This window comes from Gasterosteus aculeatus, chromosome 2 (genome assembly GCF_964276395.1).
Source record: "Gasterosteus aculeatus chromosome 2, fGasAcu3.hap1.1, whole genome shotgun sequence".
NCBI classification, from domain to species: domain Eukaryota; kingdom Metazoa; phylum Chordata; class Actinopteri; order Perciformes; family Gasterosteidae; genus Gasterosteus; species Gasterosteus aculeatus.
The window spans coordinates 8438313-8459141 of record NC_135689.1 but is presented as its reverse complement, the minus strand read 5'-3'; the positions used below and the strand labels follow the sequence as shown (position 1 = coordinate 8459141).

The window sequence follows — 20829 nt, the reverse complement described above, 5'->3', positions numbered from 1 at the left end:
AATCCATATTTAAATATAAGGTCATATTTATTCTGAAATCTAATTTGACTTGTGGAAACAGTCGACAAATTATACGGTTTTATTTCACCTGAACTATTGTAAAAAAAAAATAACAATGATATTTAATTATTAATACGTAAATATTAATTAAAATTACACCCAGGAAAATAATGTTGCTTACCTGTTTTCTTCATGTGTCTTTTGCACACCATGTGCAGCTCAGCCCTTTGCACTGTAGTTTAATGCTATCATAATTCAACAGGCCGCATGTCAACAAGTAGCGGCTTTCAAAGCTTTTTCTATTACAACCTCTATTGCGGGGGTTGTAGTTGAAACCTTGGCCAGCTTTTGTACAGTCTGTTAAAACATGACATCATGCAAATGACAAAAACTTTCCAGTGAGATCAAACAGAAATAAATGATGTCATTTTATTGATTTCCATCCTGCTTTTGTTCCAGCTGCAAGGTCAGTCGTTTGTTCATTTGTTGCTCTGCAGATGAAGGGGATCAGGGCGTGAGTGTAAAAAAACAAACTCCCAGTCTGCAGGGATTACATGGCGGCGTGCCCTACGGATTATATTTAGCAAGCTAACAGTCATACAACACTGAGGGGTCATCCTGCTGATCTGACCAGGTGCCACTCAGCCCATGTGTTGGTGTGACTGCAGGGATCAGTGTAGAGAAAATCCACTGAGGTTTCATAACAAACCGGCAACAGCCAATCAAAGCCGCTGTCAGGTGGAGCTTAATGCCTCAGCAGACCTGATACTGCAGAGATGAACATGTCAGAGGAATTACGCAGACAGTGAACAGTAACAGGCGGGCAACACGGCTTGGAGCTCAAGCTTTAGACTATATAGAACCTATTGTTGCATAACTACTATTGTGATTATCAGATTGTTTATAAAACAGATACTGAAGCCATGACATCATCTAGGATGAAAGCCACAAATGTTGACCTATAGTAAAAATCAACATTTCATCAGAATGAGAATTTTACAAACAGTCACCATCAGGGCAATTGTTAAATACCATGCATATGACTTAGTTTAATAGCGAGCTAGCTGGCTGAAGGGCTATCTTTTTTTTAAAGTAAAGTAAATCCTAAAACGTTACACTCTCTGATACTAAGTAGTAGAAAGACAATCTGCTTATGATACAAATAATATTGTGTATTTGTGACATTGCTCTCATCTTTTTTTTTAAATAGTAGCCTACTTTAAAAAGGAGAATCAATGTTTTTTTAATGAAAAAGATAAATATAATTGGTTAAAGTGCACTCTTCACCCTCGTGTTGTGTCTATTTACATGCTTGGGCAGCGGGAAGCGCTCGGCGCGTGGCGAGGCGTTATTCGCGCGCCCCGTCCGGGCCAATGGGGGAGGAGGAGCGATGTGACAGCGGGTCTCCAGCCGAGCCACCGGCGCACTTCCTCAGCGGGACGGCGGCATGGCGGCGATAACCGCCGCCGTTAGCGGCAAGAAAACGCACGGTAACAGGGAGCACGGCCGGAGGAACCGGGAGAACTCGCGCCGGAGACAAGCCGCTCTTTTGTTTCTCAGCAACATCTCTTTGGACGGGCGGCCGGTGCGGAGTGATTCGACCGACCGCGTCGGGAGCCTCCGGCACGGAGACACCGACTTGGAGGCAGCCGTTACCGGCTCTCAGGTGTTGGCCGAGCTGTGTCCGGAGCTCGCGAACGCCGGAAGCTACGGGACATTCTCCGGCTTGACGGCGGCCGTGAGCTGCGGGGACGTGAATCCGTCCCCGGCACCGAGGACCGGTCTCCTCGGCATACCGCCTATCCTCGTCCTGCCGTCGGACGCGGGCTTCGGGGGCGCGGGCAGCGCGGAGGTCCTGCTGCGGTGCCGCCGGGACTCGCTCCCGTCGCCCGGGAACCTCAACCTGCTCTTGCCGTCCCCGTCCAGCGTCAGCATGCTGCCGTCGCCTCTGGGACCGCGGAAGTCCTCCACGCTGCTGTCGGTCCAGAGCTGCAACTCCGTGTCCTCAGAGCCGCGGCAAAGGTGAGAGCAGCTCCGGGCGCGTGGGTTCTACTGCCGGGTGAGCGCGCGTGCTCTTTCCCCCCCCCCTAAGCTCCGACCCGTTACCTGAAAGTTTCAGGTATGGGGAGACGATGACGTCATTTGTGGGGGGTGGGTGGGGGGCTGGTGGAGTTGAGAGTGTTTACACTGCCGTCCGCACTTCACGGGCTGGTTGACACTTGTATGAGGCTGTGAATGCCCTTTATTGTGTGTGTGCGTGTGTGTGTGTGTGTGTGTGTGTGTGTGTGTGTGTGTGTGTGTGTGTGTGTGTGTGTGTGTGTAGCGGTGATGCAACTTTTCTCTAGTAATCGGACTTGCTGCATGTGGAAAAGGTAAGATAACATTTAGAGTAGGAAACGAGGTCTTTCCGATGCATCTTCATCGTCCTGATGGGAGCAGCCTGGTGCTGCAGTGGATTGTTAAAGCTTCTCGTCTGCATCATATTTATAACTGTAGACACATTGAAATTAACCCGCAAAGCCAATTTTCAGAGCCAGCTTTTTAACTGAATTATCAAAATGGGGATAATTTTTCCCTCGACTGACCAATCAATTTGTCTTTTGTTTCACAACTACTAGCAGGTATTTAAAGTTGGCTCTAAATGCTCTTAGTCTCTTTTTAATTTTGCATCTGTGTCTTTAATAAGACAGTGAATAATATTGCAACATGGCCATCGTTTTTAGGTTTTGCGTAAGTATGGGTTGAATCTAAAGTGTTCTTCTGTATTTCTACCAATTAATCACAAACGTGAATGCACCGCATTCATTTCAGCCACCCAACTTTGGGTATTTTCTTCATTGTAAACCAACAATGTTTTATCCTTTTTGGCCTGTACTTTTGTCGGGTGTAGTCGCTTTACCGACTCGCAGCGCGGGTTAGATTCCCGGGCGGGACGGCCCTTCTGTTTAGGAGTACGTGTATTCCTTGTGTCGGCTCTGTCCGGGTTCTCAGGCATCCTCCCACACTCCAAACACATGCGGCCTTGGTTGATGAATCCAAGTTGGCCGTGAACGTGAGCTTGAGCGTGAGCGGTTGACTGTCTAAACACGTCGGTCCTCCAAAAATCCTGACCAATCCTGACCTGTCCAGGAAGAACTCTTTGTTCGGCCGAGGCCAGCTGTGACCGTCTCCAGCTCCCCGCGACCCTGAACAGGATAAATGTTCCCAAGATGATGGATGGAAGGATCTTCACTTTAATCATCGTTTTCTTGTGCCGCTCTTAATTTACGAGCATCTGGGAGTCTATTTAAAAAAAAAATTGCAGCTTATCTCATCTCGTTATTAACGTGGGACTGAACAGCAGGCCGAGAGTTCCTCTTTTTATAAAACACCCACGGACTTCCCATTTTGATCTTGATACAGCAGATCAAACGTAATGCAAGAATATCAATAACGTTACCCTCAGCCTGAATAGCCTACAGGAGACGTCACTGAAGAGAGTAGCTTGTGGTTTTGCAGAGCGGAAGCGAACCTGGTGACGGTTAAGAACCACCAACAGACAACGTGATGAAGTCAAAGCGTTTTCAGTGGCCCAGTAACCCAGAATCCTTTTCATTTCAGCGTTTACTACAGTCATTGAGGATTAGTTTGGATTAGTTTCCTGACGGGGGGGAAAGATTTAGCTTAGATCAGAAAGTGGAAAAGGGGTGAGAGATGAACTGTGAAGAGTTGTGCGTTCTTGGGGATGTGTGGCACACGGTAGCCGCGGTTGGAGACTTGCAGCACCGGTGTGAGTGCTGATGGATGAGCTTTGTCATCGCGTTGGCAGCGTATCAAACCCCGACAATCCGCCGCGCTGGGATAATGACAGCTTAACCTATTTACACCTAACAACCGGGCCGGGAAATTAGCGACGGTTAACAGTTCATCCGACCGCCGCACCGGCTCCCAAAACAGCAGATGCGTTGACTTCATTTTGTGCGCTGGTGCATAAGACAGTGTTGCATCGCATGGCCAGATGGTTGTTGTCGGTGTTACAAATGCGTGCAACTCACCCACTAAGTATAGTATTGGTTTGTGACAAGGCCTTTGCAATGGAAGGTTTTAAAAGAAGGTTCTTTTGCAAAAGGCCTATATTTACAATTATGTAAAACAGGAGAAAAGCCTCATATTCTCCGACCTGCTGATGGCAAACGCATCGCACAACAATATATTTGTGAAAGGCAAGTACAAGCCTTGGCTGAGACTGTTGGTGACTTAACAAGCACCCTTATCCTCAGCCACACACTTCCTGGTGTGACGCCGTCAGATACGATCATGAGCCGCGCTCGTGGTCTGTGACGCGCCTCTGTGGTCAAGTCCTCCCACGATGACATCATGGATTCAGTGACCAGTTTAGTCGACGGCTCGACAATGATGAGGGTTGTTCCTGGTTTGAATCAGGTAGAGTTTCCTCCTCATGAGAGCAAATGTTCTTATTTGAAACGTTTTCTTTTTAAGACCTTGAGAGGTCCTTCAACACACAGCCATATAACTCCGAATGGTGAACAGAATGTACTGTGCAGTTAGCTGGCTGCAGAAAACCAAGACTGGTGCATTGAAACGTCCTTCGGGAGACAAATTTAAGAGGATATTGTTTTTTTAAATATTGTTTCAGTAATGGCAATGCATAGATACTAATTTATAAAACACCAAAATGACCACCGATTGGAGGGAACTCCTTGGTCTCAGAGTAGAATCAAATCACCACATGTGTCACTAAACGGGACTAACATGATAGTTTGTTTGGATTTCATGGAAATATGGTCTTAATACATGAACATGTTAAGATATATTTTGGGTTAGCAGGTCTTCGTAAAAGGGACAAATTTAATATAACGTAACTGAACCCTGTGTGTCTTGTTCTTCTTGTTTTAAAGCCTGAATTACACTAATAATGTAATGTAACAAACTATATAATATCATACAGAAATATAGTTAACTGCACTGTTATTTGCCTTATATGTAAATTACTGATGAATTCTTATTGTGTATCTTGTAAAGCACTAGTGTACTCTCTCTCTCTCTCACACACACACAAAAAGTGGCTGCATGCATGTAAGTTTTAGTTGTGCGTTTCTAGATTATGCACAACTCTCTTTATCATCACCTTTTCCTCGAACATGTGCTCATGAATGTGGATGATTGATAAGACCCTTCACCTTCAGAAGGGCTGCGATTATACTCATTAATTATTACAAGTAAAGTTAGCGAAGCACCAACCTAGAGCTCTTACACGAGTCTTAACTTGGGTTTTTTCTTCTGTTTTTTGTATTACAACCTGAAATGAAAGTGTAAATTTAATTTAGGTTGACTCACACAAAATAGTCTATATTGCTTCAACTGCAACTTTATATGTTCTTTATCCTGAAATTCCAAAACCTACATTATATTGCACGTTATTAAGATACGTGTGGAGTTAATCGGCAAATGCTCTGGTTCAAAATGAGACAACCCTTTTTTATGGACCCCCTTTTTGAACCATGAAAAATGCAAAAACGTGGCGCAGCTTGTTGCTTAGCCGACCCGGATGCCACGGATGCCTTTCAGCACGGAAGTAAACATTGATCACCTGCGGCCAGTTAAGAGCAGTGAGGAGTGAGCAGTCTGTGATGGTATTAAACGCTCAATAAAACGTTTCCTCATCGTGAATGACAGCAGAAAATATAGGCTGATGGGTCCCGTTGTATGTGTGAATGGCTGTGGACACACACACACACACACACACACACACACACACAGTGGTTACCCCTGTGGCGATAATAAAGTCTATTTCAGGTCAAGGACTGATCACCATTCACTAGAAGTAGGATGACCTGTACGCAATCATGAGTGTTATTAGTTTTATTGGACCGCATGTGATGAATGTATTTGCATAAACAGGAAGAAACCCGCACGAGTAAGTGACATCGAGGCTGTAACTTAATAAACCGTTACTTTAAGATAAGAATTTATGCACAAGCATCCTTTTTAGACCATAAATGTTATTAACATTTGGAAGGGACTATTCTGAGGGTCAGTCGTGGAAGACCAATCACACCGGCCAGAATCTGTGTAATTGTGTTTATTGTCATTTTAGTCAAAGTAAAACCACATTGAAGTGACACGCTCACTTCTGTAGACGGCCTTGAGAGTTCAAATGGATCGTCGTCCCTACAGATCAAAAACAGCAAGACATCTGCAGAGACTGATTAAGCCAGTGGGCGGGTGTGTGTGTGAGAGTGCGTGTGTGTGTGTGTGTGTGTGTGTAGAGCTTAACCACTGCCTCTGCTTAGCAAAGCTCTATGTGAGATGGAAGGAACTGTCAGATCACTAATCAAGTCGGTGTGGTTCCGGTGTTTGTTCAAAAGTGTGATGCCTAAAATAATCTTAATTTGAGGATGAAAGCAGGTATTTTTAGAGTGACGAAAGGAGGGATGGACGGTGACACAAGGAAAAAAAATGGGATGTAGATGAGATAAAGAAATGATTCTAAGATGAAACAACACCAGCTATTATTACTGAGACACTGGTGTTGTACATGAGTTTTGAACTGAAAAAAATGACTCGTCAGCTAAACAAAAGTCCCCCGAACAGCCTGCAGTTGGTTCTAAGTGACAAATGCAAAGTCAGTGCTTCCTATTTGATTTAATGGAGCTCTTGTTAGTGTTTGAAGGGAATTCATTTACCTTGAATTTTTCTCAAACACTATAGTTGGGGCCCACATTTTATATACACACATTTTAAAGTAGCATTGGTTGTAGTATAATTCCTAAAAGCTTTTGTGAAGAACATGTTTAACCTCCAGATGTCGTGCAGCATAAAATGTAATCATTTTAGTAAAATGTCCTTTAGTTGAGTGTAGTACTTCTGGGTGCGTCACGTGAATGTGCGTCACGTGAATGTTACGTACGCTGACTTCGATAACCGACCCGGCAATGACAACAAAGCGAAACCGATTACTGGCAGTGACTCACTGCCAGTAATCCTACTGCCAGTGAAACTATATAATATCATGCAGGAGTCCCTCCTGCATGCATCGTCATGGACACGTGCACCAAGTCCCCAGTAAGTCTCCAGCGCATCAATTAGTTTGGCCTCTGGCCGGCAGCCTCCGCCTGGGGTTCTGCCAGCGAGGGAGAGAGATCGCTGTGAACGTTGCATTGCCGGGTGGTTATATTTTCTTCGTTTGTGAATAAATACTGTTGTTATTCTTATGCTTTTTTATTTCTTTTAACCGCATTCAATCAATAACGTTTATTAGTCTAAAGGTTTATTAGCAGTTAAATGGAAGATCTTTAGATTCTGTCTGCTGAGTCGTCTCCAAATGACATCAGAGGGGAACTAAAGGAAATTATGTAAAGCTAAAAAATGTCCTCCTGGACTCCAGGCTAAACGTCATTGTGACTTCACAATATGCAAAAATGGAAAGTGATGACATAAAGTGAAGTGTAACACAACTGGCAGTAATTTGAATTTGACTTCCTAGTGAATTATACATGTTCTGATGAAAAGGCACCCGTAGTTTATAACTGGAGACATAAAGCAGCCCCCACTATGCTAATGTTGAACTGAACAATAAGCAGATTCAGCCACCAAAATTATATATTTTTTAAAGTAAATATGATCCGTTGTTTCCTTTCATATAGTCATGCGTTAATTCACACTCTGCAACAATAGACCTGAAGCGCTTTCCTGCTCAAACACCTGTGAGCTGTTTTTGAAGAACCGAATGTCACTGTTTTTGTTTTGGCTCGTTGATCTCCGCTTAATGGGCCATGGATGAAAATATAAAAAAAAAAAAAAAGTATCTACATTCATCATCATCGTCATCATCATCATCCTCTGCAGCGAGGGAACTGCAGACTGGATCTTTCCATTCCCACAGAAGGGAAACTTTCCATAACATCCCAGGGAGAAATAGCCGTCTGGTTTTCATGGAACTGGGCCACTGGTCTACAGATGCAAAGCTCAGATACTGGGACAGATTTAGAAAGGCCGTGAGAGCAACGCTGACAGCTATCACACTCTTCTCTGCAGACGGTGGGTGTTTATGATCACGGCGTTTTCCTAACGGAAGCCCCCAAGCTGAGAGAAATGATTTAAAGATAACAGATTTTTATTGACTATTAACTACCGCGAGGAGCCTTGTTTTTAGTCTCCGTTGAAGAACCTCGTGATCCTCGCAGCGTGTCAGGCTTTGTTTGTTTGGTTCCTCCAAACTTGTTAAATTAAGTCCTGACGGTTGTTTGTAGCAACAGATTGTGAGACGAGTAAGCGACAGCCAGGTGTGTGCGGGGCCGGTTGTTGTTTATTTCATGACATAGTTCTGCATTTCCTTCTGGCAGATGTTTCTAGAGAAACATGTTGGCGGTTTTTTGAAGGGGTTTTGTGGAGGCTCGGGTTGCTCAAAGGTACTTTAGCAGATGCGTTGACTGTGGGATCAAACCTGGAGCGCTGAATGTGCGTCGACCTCGCGTGGCCACGTTGTTCTTCATCACCATCGTCATCCTCTACAAGGAGTGTCGGGCCGTTGGGCTCTTTGCATTCCCACACAATGGAAACATTCCAGAACGTTCCGGAATGCTCCGGAATGACGAATGCCAAGAGGATTGTGTCATGTGACCGTGGTTACAGTGGATAGAATAAAAGTAGAATTGTTATGTATAGACCCATGGTTTAATGTTACTAAAGAAGTGACAGCTCAGACTGTTCATACATTTGAACTTTATTTTCATCTGGAAAAGAAGACATTTTTTAGATGAACGGTTGAAGATGAGCATCATGGTTGAAGAACGGTTGAAGATGAGCATCATGACTGTGACTTTTCTCACACTTCATGAGAGGTTTTGCAGAGTGACGCTTCTCCTACATCATGAACAAAACAAACAAGGGGGTTGTTTTGGTGGGGGAACATTTAAGGACCATTAAGCTACCCAGATGTGACTGCTGTATCACACACTCACGCACACACACACCAGCTTCACACGTGTGTGTGTGTGTGTGTGTGTGTGTTTATTCCCCATGTGGTATTGGACCCGGTCAGCCATCGAAAAACTGAAACAGATGCAGATCTCTCTCTCTCTCTCTCTCTCTCTCTCTCTCTCTCTCCCTCTCTCTCTGTGTCTTTTTAAACGTGTGCGAGCAGCATTGTGTTCGGTTGTGTAACAGCTCTGTTTTTGAGTGTGTATATTTCAATGTTGAAACCTTTATTATTATCTTTTCATATGGTCCTTTAAACATAACTGGACAACATATTGAAGTATCAATATTTTGATATATTGAACTTTGTTTAAACCAAACTGATAACCTTTTGTGTGTGTGTGTGTGTGTGTGTGTGTCCATGTCCATGCTGCTATCTTAATGTTATGTAACTGCTGTGATGTCAGAGAGCTGACCTTCTTGGCCTGCTTCCTCGTTGAGGTCCATGGTTTTAATCCACAAGGTCGACACAATCACAATCCGTGGCTCATCCCCTGACCTTCAGCAGATACACACACACACACACACACACACGTCATCAGACTCATCGTGGTGACACAGCTCGTTCTTAGTAGGTTAAGCTCAGAAACAGAGTAAATGTAAAACAGAAAATCACTAAATGTTTTTTTATTTCTTACATGTATGACTTATTTTTATTATTATTAATGCTTAAAATCATATTCCTATAGAAAGAGGAACAGCGGCATCGGTCCCTCTGATGTGAAGGAGAAGGGCCGTGAGGTTTACAAGACTTTCCAGTTTTCAAGATACTGCCACAGCCAGCATGTGTTTTGGCTTGTGCAGCAGAGTGTTCTATTGTGCTGATTCCTAATGGAGGTTCTGAAATAATAACGTTGCGGTTCGGTGGTCTGACCCAGCCTGGCTTTATTACTCCAACCGTGTCAACAAAAACACATCTCTGCTTCCTGGACCTTTCACGCAGGACGAGGCAGCGCCGCCGCTGCTCCCTGAGACACATTATTTACAAGAGTAAATTAATGAATTCATCTTTTAGTAAAAATCACAATCACATCTTTTTTTTTTTTTTTTCTCCACTCCTAGCTAGCCTAGCACTAGCCTCTCTGATCTGTTGTGTTTATCTCCATTCTGTCTCACCGTAGGACTCGTAACCTCTCTGGTGGCTCTCCAAGACCTCGACACACCAAGAAGATCCACTTCATCAAAAACATGAAACAGTACGACACGAGAGGCAGCCGGTAAGAAGGACACGTTATTCAGCTTCACAGGGTGAAAGACGGAAAGAGCTGGAATCCTGGGAACGGTCCACTAATTTAGTGGTGGGTTTTTATCACTTTTATGAAAGTTTTAAACCATCACAGCCACATTGTGCCAGTTTACACAGGCCTGAGCAGCGCGTTGATCCCTGCACAACACGGTCATGCATGCAGGGGGGGTACGAGGTCTTGTGAACTATTCAAAGAAAGTCACAGCTGTTTCTGGAGCTATTTTCAATCCAATCAGTGAACGCTGTTGTCCAACTAGACTGCACTTCCTCTAAACCCCTGTGGAGTTATTCTGAACACTTCCAACTGGAAGAAAAACCATAAGAATGTTTTACGCCACAAAAAAACATGAAATATAATCTGTCATATCTTTTATGTTGGAGTGTTCCATCATTTCTTGGTCTCTAACTTTTAGCCTTCACCAACCAGGCTGCCAGGCTGAAGTGTGCAGCCTGTCCTCCACAAGTGGAGAAGAACGGAGCTGCAGGCCGGACAATGTCTTTCCGTCCATTTCTTCCTGTATTCTATTCTTGTCCTTCCTTGCTGAGTGTATAAATCTGACGTCTGTGTCATCTGAACACAGACACACACGTCAGATAATAATAGACTGAGGGCTGATTGTTTTAGAATAGATTCAGCTAAGAGCAGAGCTGTTGTTTGTGGATCTGCCAAGTCTCCATGTAAGATCAGTTCAGATCAAATAATCTTATTAATGATTGTGTCTATAGTACTTTGACTATTACACTAGAAGAATTGTAGCCCCGCAGGGAGCAGCAAGCTTGTACACGTTCGTACTGGCCCCCTCCATTTAAAATCTCCCGGTTAAGACTGAAAAGCCCTCCTGCTTCAGACTCATGATATTCACTTTTCTCTATAAACTGCCGTGTCTTTTTCGTTAGGATTTACTAACTATAAGAAACGATTCCAAATATACAAAGGTTGTGACTGTGACTCATAAAACTGTAAATAACAGGGGGATAACTGAATAGAAACAGCACGCAATAAAGAAAATACTGCCAGGGCACACTTGTGTGATGATGACCTCCACCCGGATAAATTAAAGTCAATAACGGGTTACACGTTTATAAGGCATAACTCAATTACCTCACACTTGAGATTTGTCTGCATCACCAAGTTTAGTAAAATCGACTTTTTAAAAACAATTTTCCTTGAATTCCGTTCGGATGTTGACTTGGTTTGATTTGTGTGCAGTTCTTTGTGCAGGTTACAAACCCCGGTCCAAGGGTCCTGTCCCAGTGGGATTAGTACAGTTTTTCTTCAGTGTGATCATGGAATACTTTGCCCCCGGGGTTCCGAAATGTGTGGCGATAAATGGATGTGTGGAGGGGACAGAATTCCCAGCAGAGCCTCATTTCCAGCGGGCCTGTTTTGAGGCTTCTGCTGTTTCCGCCAAGCTTCCCGGCTTCTTCCTGCTCTTCACGTTTCACATGAGTCACAGGGAACGAGCTGCGTCTCAGTGGCCCACGCAACCAACTGCAGCCTCACACCCAAACCCATCCGTCCCTAGGGATGGATAGAGGAGGAGGTTCCCAGGTTATAAAGTTAAATTAGGAATTATGGAAAATAACGGTGAAATCCAACATTGATCATTTTCCAGAAGCCCAGGACGTATTTAGTTAGCTCTTGTTAGTCAACTTTGACCTACTACTTCCTCCATTTGAATGGTAGTCACTTCATGAAACCGTAGAACCTCCTCCTGGGACGATGAATTACAGCCACAACATGAACGATGTAAACGCCTCTTTTCATTCTAGGATTAAAGTATGCAGAATTCTCTTCTCAGCATCTGTTCTCTTCAGGATCATGTCATGTTTGGCAGAATATCCACAGAGAATTGACTTCTCAATGTGACTTTCTAATCAAACTTCAATATAAAACAGGACTCCACTACATAAAAAAGGAAGCTGCTTATTTGAATCTTTTCAAAAGATCCCATCATTTGATTTGATGTTGATGGTTCCTGCGAACTGAGATAAAATCTCTTTGGAAATGAAGTGGATAAAATGGCTCATAATTTAATTAAATGTTGCTTTGCTAGTGTGCTTCCATCCAATGATATCATGGCATCCATTCATCATTCTGCTGCAACCTTTCAGTGACAAGGAGACAAGAGGGGGGTGTGCAGAGCGGCCATGACCTCCTCTGTTGCTCTGTCATGCTACATTCTGAGCTCACCCGCTTTTCAAAGGCCCGATCGAATGTGAAGGATTTAAATTAAAACCGACGTAACTCTGCTCCGCTCAAATTTCATCCCGATGGGGAATGCTTCACGGTACAGAAGCTAAAGACGCGCCCACTTCAGTTTCACTACGACGCTGTCACAGGTACTGAGGTACAAAGAGATGAAACTAGAATTTTGTGAAGTCTTATTAGTCACGCCTCCGCTGTGTAAAGGCCTTCAGCCTGCTGGCTCCTCAAGTTATGAGATCCGGATTTGCTCCTTTTCAAAGCTTGTATTTTATTTGCTCAAATTGTTTAATCCAGGTTATGTAACTACTTCGGTAGATCTGCTGCTCGCTGCCAGGATTGTGCAGTGGTGTCTTAGTTTTGATTTGGCTGCATTTGCCTCTGGAGCCGTTCCCTCTGACAGTGTCAGGATCGACCTGATGTTATTTCTTTGGTCCTCAGTTCTCAGTGGAGCTGCAGCTTAAACACTCTGCAGCCTGTTTTTAATGTTTAAGGCTGTCTGAAATAGTCACGGTTAGTGGTTGGAGATCTATTGGCCGTGTGTGTGTGTGTGTGTGTGTGTGTGTAAGCTTCATACTCTCAAAGATGAGTGTGTTTATGTTTTCACACACTGTGAATCCTCTTCCAGTCTCTTTGGTGCCTGAGCCAAAGATAATGACTGTAAACATTTTCCTCTGAGAAACAAACCAGGCGATGGATGTGCAGTTTCTGCTCCATCGGGATTCATACTCAGAGGATCTGCAACGAAATACACACACACACACACACACACACACACACACACACACTCTGTTCCATCGAAACCCCATTTAAACAAGTTGTTAATGAGCTCTGGTAAGCAGGTGTAGGTGAAACACTTCTATTATTATTTGTATTATTATTATTATATTGTTCTATTATCATCTGAGGGTTGAGTGAGAGATATAATCCTCCTGATCAAACTTTCTATCAGACTATTTTTTTTTCAACATGTGGTTGTATTTTGTCTTCATGTTGGAGCTGAGCACATCCACAGGTTCTGTTTCCACCAACTGGAAAGGTGATCACGTTATAAGGTCTTTGTGTTTTAATGACTGTGAATCCAAAAAGAACGTTTGAGTTTGATTAAAAAAGAAAATCTTTTCGGTTTAGTTCCGATATTCATTGTTCCGCAACAAGAAGGTAAATAACACGGTGAATGCTATTCATGCAGTACATCTACATCAAAGTAGAACAAGGATAAGATAAAATATCATGTTGTTATGGCAAAAAATAAATGGGTTACGGTTTGTTTGAGCTGAGTAATTTCCTGGAAGTGTAATATTGTAAATGTGTGCTTAACATGATCCAAAATGTTATTAAAATCAGTCGTAAAACAATAGCAATAATATATCGATAATTGCTTGATAACAAAGTACTGCTTACCATCTGTTTAAATTTCAGTACTTTTATTACATTTTTTTTCTCCATTTCCTGGCAAAATGATTACATCATCAATCGTGAAAAGAAATACCCATTCAAAAGAATAACATTGGTAAATGTAATATTAGATCAGTCAAGGCATATAATTGGGTTCAGTTAGTTAGAAAACATTAATATCCACACGTATCTCTGAACAAGGGCAATAAAACCTAAAAACAATACGATTAAACATGATTGTTGTCACATTCATCTCTGTAACAGTTAAAACAGAGGAACTCCTATTTACAGTTAAAAGTTATTTTAATTTTATTTATTCGATGGTAGATCCAGGTTTTTGGTTTGCTTAAAGGGGAAGAAAGCCGCCGGTTTGAAAGAAACAATTCATCATCACAAACGAATATTTTTGAAAATCTGTGCCACAACGTTTGTTTTCTGTGTTTTCATTCCGCTGAAAATGTGTCATACGGGGAGTTGCTGTTCACCTTGACGATGCTGATTGCTGCAGTTTCTCTTATTTACAGACAACCGGACAGACGTAACTGCGTAACGAAGAACACCCGTTTGTTTGTCTTTCAGAATCGTGCTGATCTGTGCAAAGAGGTCTCTGTGTGCGGCCTTCTCCATTCTGCCCTACGGAGAAAGCTTCTACCTTAGGTAATAAACACACCTGCACATGCACAAACACACCTGCACACGCACAATCAGCTGAATGTAAGAGAGGAGCGTGGGAGAACAGCCCGCGCTGGCCACTGAGAGACGAAGAAGAGGAAGGAGGGAAAGTGAAAAGAAAAAAAACACGTTTTCCCATGAGCCTCTTGACTTGACCTGAGGACTTTTTTACACAAACTTTCCCATGGATAAACTCTTAAACCTTCAGACACACTGACAAACATGGTGCACATTTATCATGTTCTGCTCTTCTCTCTGACTCCAGCACATACACCGCAGATACTGTATAAACACAGCTGAAGCGCAGATGTTATTGCAGTTATGTAAACTTCTCCTAATCCCTTTCCCTCTATCACGTCGCACACACAAACACCGATCTGCACACACGTCACACTCGTGCACGCTGGAGGAAGTATCAGTACACATGGAAATGACATCAGTTTTCTGCAGCGGTGTGCCGGGCACTTATTTGTTACAGAAACTTGTGTATCGTGTTGTGAATCCTTCTTCTCTAAGTCGTCCTTAGTTTAAGTTCCAGATAGCAGACGGGCCGCCGGGAGCGACCGTTCTCACGTCCCTCTTAACCTGCACTGCCTCTGTCTCGCCAGTGACCCGACGTTAAACCACACCAGGAGGAGGCACTCGTCTGGTAACATCTCCACCACCCTGGAGATGCTCCCGGGCCTGGAGGGTTTTCAACTGGACACCTACGGCCGGGTAGATTAACACACATTCCCGGGCGCTCAGGGAGATGATGTTTTTGGATTTGGATCTCATCAATTCATCTCTTTCTCCGTCTTTCAGTCTGTGTCGTACGCCCAGTTCCTGTACCCGACCAACGCCCTGGTGAGGCACAAACCGTCGTCGACCTGCGACCTGACGCTGCAGATTCCAGTTTCCAGGAGTACGCTCAGCATGCCGGGCAGGAGCTGCCCGCCCAGCAGGCTGAACAGCACTGTGGGACTGGACCTGGGTAATGCGCACACACGTCGCACACACGTCACACTCACACACACACACGTCACACACACACGCGTTGTTGGTTCCGTTTGTCCGCAGGATTGTGGAAAAACAGCATGGCTGATGTTCATCGGACTTGGAAATACATTTGAAAGTGTGCTTCTAATTTCAACACTATTGACGTCATACCGCTACATATTGGATCATACCAAATGAATGTAATATTGATAGTGGACGTGTCCCTGCTTTTGGAGTCGGCCTGATAATATTGTTGAGAATATATGTGATTGTGGCTGCAGAGGGAAAGAGAATAAACACATGATAGAGGGATGAGATTCGGGTTTGAATGAAGAGAGATTTACTGGAGTTCTTGTTATAGTTTAAACACGTGTGTGTACGTACAATCTACAAACACCCACCCACAGTGACAGAGCCCCGTATTAGCCCCTAAACGTCCTTTTCTAATATGGAACCTTTCATTAAAACATCACAGCTGTGTGTGTGTGTGTGTGTGTGTGTGTGTGCGCACATTGATGGCAGGTTTAAATTTATAGTCTTCTTGTTAAGTGTCTCTCCCAAAGCGGCCGTATTCACACGTCTTATGTTGCTTGGAGAACTAATCACAGAAGCATTTAGCGATCAGGTGGTTTGGTTCAACGTCAACATATGCACGTGGTTAAATAGCAATAGTATAATTAATACAGCCTGAATTTAAGAGTTGAAGTGGAGGCGGGCCAGCAGTTCCTTTAGTTCTGAGTGTAACGCATCACAGATTGTTCTGGTTCTTTTTTATAGCTCTCAGCGGGGATCATTTCTCCCTGCATGACATCTTTCTGCTGATTTATCTTTTCACTTATTACATTGTCAGGCTCTTCAGATAAAAGGAGATTAATCTTTATTGATACCCAGAAGGGAATTGCAATGCATTGCGATGTAAAGAGATGTTTAGAGGTAAATGTAGAAACTATACGAGAGAACATTTCATGGTAGAGTAACAAGTGCGATTAATAGCAGCAGATATAAACACCGTACACCAGAATAATAATTAATGTGATTTAGTAATAATGCTTAGATGTCTGATTTGTCATGAGTTAAAAAATAGATATTGACAAAATGGGTCATTTCTGAGTATCATATGAATGAGCTATTTATTGTGTGTGTGTGTGTGTGTGTGTGTGTGTGTGTGTGTGTGTGTGTGTGTGTGTGTGTGTGTGTGTGTGTGTGTGTGTGTGTGTGTGTGTGTGTGTTAAGGTCTTGAAGATGTGACGGACTACGACCCGAACCTCCTCAGTGACCCCCAGTGGCCTTGTGGGAAACACAAACGGGTTCTGATCTTCGCCTCTTACATGGTAAAGAGACACTTATTGTGACGTCAACAATCTGCGGCATCACAAATCATTCTACAATTAAATATACTTGACATTTGCCACTATATTTTTGAAACAGCAGTAAATGTTCAGTGAGTATTTATGTGTGGCGACACCACTGTTTGGTAGCTTTGTCTCTCTCTTTTCTGAATTTGTGTTACACATTTTATATGTGTATGATTAGTCACTGAATTAACCGCAACGTAAGCCTGGTTCACAACACAGTAATTTAAAAATAAGCCACAAATATAATCTAAAAAATTTAATTTAGAAAAGTCTGTATTTATTGTGATAAGATCTTTTCTCTCCTGTGTTTACACATCAATGTAAAAATGTTCTTTGTCATGATCATCGGTCTTTGTTGTTGTAATACACATTTCTGGGCACCAGAGGCTGACGTCCACCTCTGCAACATTCTAAATACGATTTAAAGCATTTATGTTTCATTCCTAGTGGAATCATTTCTTACCAGTTATGTAAAGTCACATCTTTCATGGATTGAAATATATCTGAATAGGTGCTAATTTGCTATTTGGGAAATCATGAATGCTTTCGACTGAAAGTCATTGGGTACTGGTGCACTTCAGCCTCTTGTGGCAGACATTAGTATCACATTATAGTTTTTTGCACCTGTTGTTGCATTCTTCTCTTCCACCACTCTTTCCATCCTTTCTTTATTTTAATCAAATCTTCTCCTCCCATCTTTTATCGTCCAGACAACAGTAATAGAATACGTCAAACCATCTGATCTGAAGAAAGACATGAACGAGACTTTTAAGGAGAAGTTTCCTCACATCAAACTCACTCTCAGCAAGATACGCAGGTAGTATTTGAGATAAATTGACAAAAAACATTAAAATGTATTTTAAGTTTATACTATCATTCCAATCGGATGCCCAATTTGTTTTACATTCAGAAAGGCTGAAACTTAATAACTGTCTGTGACTTTCATGCTGTTTGTCTCCCAGTCTGAAGAGGGAGATGAGAGTAGTCGGGGAGGATTGCGGGATGCAGCCCGTCACCATCGCGATGGCGCTGGTCTACTTTGAGAAGCTGGTGCTGCAGGGTCGACTCAATAAACAAAACAGGTCCTTTAACATATGATCCTCATGTCAGACTGCTCCAATGATCAACGTATAACTTCTCTACTACCGTTTGAATTATTTATTCAAGACATATAGGCTATTCACCCATCTCTGTTCACAGCGGCTTCATTGTTTCCTTCATATTGATCGTGTTTGGTATAAACGTTAAACAACCTCAAATGTATTGCAATCATCATTTTACATTAAGTAGGCGTTCCCTCTGCATTGCACTCATTTCTAACGTATTAGGAGCAGAGGGCTGTGAATGAACACATGCGCGTGAATCTGACCTGTTTCAGGTCCATTAGTAAAAATCTTCCCTCATGAGCTCCTCCGCTCTGTTGTGGTTTCACAGGAAGTTGGTGTCGGCTGCCTGTATCCTGCTGGCTGCCAAGATCAGCAGTGACCTCAAGAAACAGGAGGTCAAACATCTCATTGATGTGAGTCACTCACACACACATACATTATATGATCACAGAAGTTACCTCTGACTGTATAAGAGATCTACATGAGCAGATGTAAAACAACACTTTCTGTCCTTCTCAGCCGTCCTCACACACATTAGAGAACAATCAAGCTTAGTAGTGGTTTAGTGCTTCAGTCTGCGTTGTGTCTCTGTAGAAGCTGGAGGAGCGTTTCAGGATCAGCAGGAGGGAGCTGATATCGTTTGAGTTCACCATCCTGGTCGCCCTGGAGATGGCGCTCTACCTCCCTGAGAGCAAAGTCATGCCACATTACAGAAAGCTGGTGCAGCTGCAGCAGTCGAAGCAGTGACACATTGATCCCTCCCTCCAGGAACTCTCTGCAACCTTCACCTCCAACCCACGATGGACAGGTGTGTGTGTGTGTGTGTGTGTGTGTGTGTGTGTGTACGACCCCTCAATGGCGCGACAGCACAGAGCACATCGGCGTCCCTCCCTCTCAAACCAAAGCGACGGCACACTGTGATTGATGGTTCAGCAGCACGCCGATGCCTGGCTCAACGGCACCGTGGGAATCACTCCTGGTCAAATTCCTCATGAGGCTCAAAATCATGTCTTCCGTAAACAAAATTATGTTTTGTTTTCTTACTATCTTCTTTGCAGAGGGTTTAGGAATAGAAGCTAAATAAACTTTCATATTCCTGTTCGTTCCTACCTTGGGTTTCCAAATATTTTGATAACTCAAGAGTTGAAGAAGAAGACGCAGAGACTGTGATAACAGAGAAATTAGCGATAAAGGCCAAAGATAACGTATTTTAGTGTAAATGTGTCCAATCATTAAACAAGACGTTGTTTGCATTTGACAATCACTGCATTTCAAAGCATCTTTAATCTGAACTTCTGAGTGATTTCAGCAAAAGTAGCAACATTTTGAACAACATTCCCTTTTCATTGTATATTTTTCATTTCCATTTAAGCTTAAACTGGTTTCACTGGTCAGGATTCTGGTTGGGTCTCTCCCTCGCATTGATGACGTAGCGTCAGTACCTTTCTGTGTGCAGCTCTGACTTTAAACTGTCGCGGGAGGGTTCACTGGTTCACAGAAGCCGCTTTACTGTAACACATATTTACACGTTTAAGTGCCTTGCTTAAGGGCACTCGGATATCAGTTGTTTCTATCTCGTCCGTCCGTGGATCCAGAGGTTCAAGCGGGCATCTTTGTCTCCACCTGTCTTCTGTGTTTGGACCTCTGTGTCTCCAGCAGCAGACTGCTGCGCCCTCTGGTGGTCGCAGAGAAGCGCTGCATCTACACAAAGATGCTGCCATGGTGACGAGAAGCGTTGTTCCGATCACACTGCAACCGGCACCGTCTCTGCTGCAGCAAAACGCTTTCATGTCATCGTGTTTTTGGGAGAGGACGGCTTCTTGAGTTGGACAACGACGGTGTTCGTGTTTGTTGGAGGCAGCTCGCTGTAGCTGCAGACTTCCTGAGGCAACACCAAGTACCAAAAGTACCTTCCTGCTCTTTAACTACTTTAGAAAACTCCCCTTATTTATTCTGTTATTTATTATTTTACTGTGTCATAAAAGGGAAAAATATTTAACCAGGTAAAATCTGCTTTGTCCAAAACCGAAATGAGTTCTTTTAGAAGTGGTCAGCTTTTATTAACGGCGGCCATGTTGGATGAGAGAATAAAGCACAAATACTTCCTGTCTGGTTTTTGCACTTTTCTTTTTTGTTTCACAATCCTGACTCTTTATTTAATCACTAAGTATCAAGGACGATAATATTTTTTTTCCATGGAATGTGTTAAATGGTCTTTCACTGATCTAATGTGTTGACAGTAATTTGTTGTATTTTGGAGCAGGGGAGCTGATGATGTTGACTAGAAGAGTCGATGGGTCACATGGTATCAGATTGTTTTGAAGCTCAGGCTTTAAGTTTTGTATGTTTCTTCAAACGTGTCCTCTCCTTCTCTGAGTGGGACAATCATGCAAAAACTGCCGAGTCAGAAGAGGGAGAGACCGTGTTTGTGTTTCCTTCTATGCAGCCACTCATTGTCATCAGTAAACCATGCAGCGATTATAGTAAAATCTCCTTCTCTTCAGTGAAATGACTGTTGTGAGGAACATTACAGTACAGCAGTACAAAGTTTGTAAATGAATTTGGACTAAAACTATTATCATTAAAAATAATGTATTTTGTTTTTTATACATTGAAAACGGCTCTGCTGAAATTTAAATGAATCATTTGTAGTTAAGCAGCTAAAACATGTTGTAGCATGAAGAGATGTTCCTGTTAAAGACGGAGGTTTTGGTTGCAGTTTTCTCTCCTGCTGTTTTAAGTAAAGAAGAATCCATGCCTCATTGTTTGCACTGTGACACTGAGTGCGTTTATTTTCACCTATTTTATTTTGACCTTACGTGTTGTATTTATTTTGTTTTTTTATCAAGTAACTACTATTTGTGTTGTTCTTTAAAGTAATGTAAAGCT

At 42.9% G+C, this 20829-nt stretch overlaps 1 protein-coding gene across 1 annotated transcript; it reads left to right on the top strand.

The window, feature by feature from the left end:
• The first annotated feature begins 411 nt into the window (after positions 1-411).
• cables2b (Cdk5 and Abl enzyme substrate 2b) lies at positions 412-19924 on the top strand. Its single transcript, XM_040193564.2, has 10 exons — positions 412-2022; positions 10101-10196; positions 14409-14486; positions 15110-15218; positions 15306-15474; positions 16713-16810; positions 17545-17651; positions 17797-17916; positions 18269-18353; positions 18535-19924. Exons 1-10 carry the CDS (start codon positions 1448-1450, stop codon positions 18685-18687), a joined length of 1590 nt encoding a protein of 529 aa, XP_040049498.1. The 5' UTR covers positions 412-1447; the 3' UTR covers positions 18688-19924.
• The last annotated feature ends 905 nt before the right edge of the window (positions 19925-20829 follow it).

Bases quoted from the DNA above. Each gene is read 5' to 3' on its own strand.
- cables2b (XM_040193564.2), top strand. From the start codon at position 1,448: ATGGCGGCGATAACCGCCGCCGTTAGCGGCAAGAAAACGCACGGTAAC. The intron at 15,475-16,712 runs GTAATGCGCACA...GTGTGTGTTAAG, and splicing joins CACTGTGGGACTGGACCTGG to GTCTTGAAGATGTGACGGAC. The intron at 17,917-18,268 runs GTCCTTTAACAT...GTGGTTTCACAG, and splicing joins CGACTCAATAAACAAAACAG to GAAGTTGGTGTCGGCTGCCT.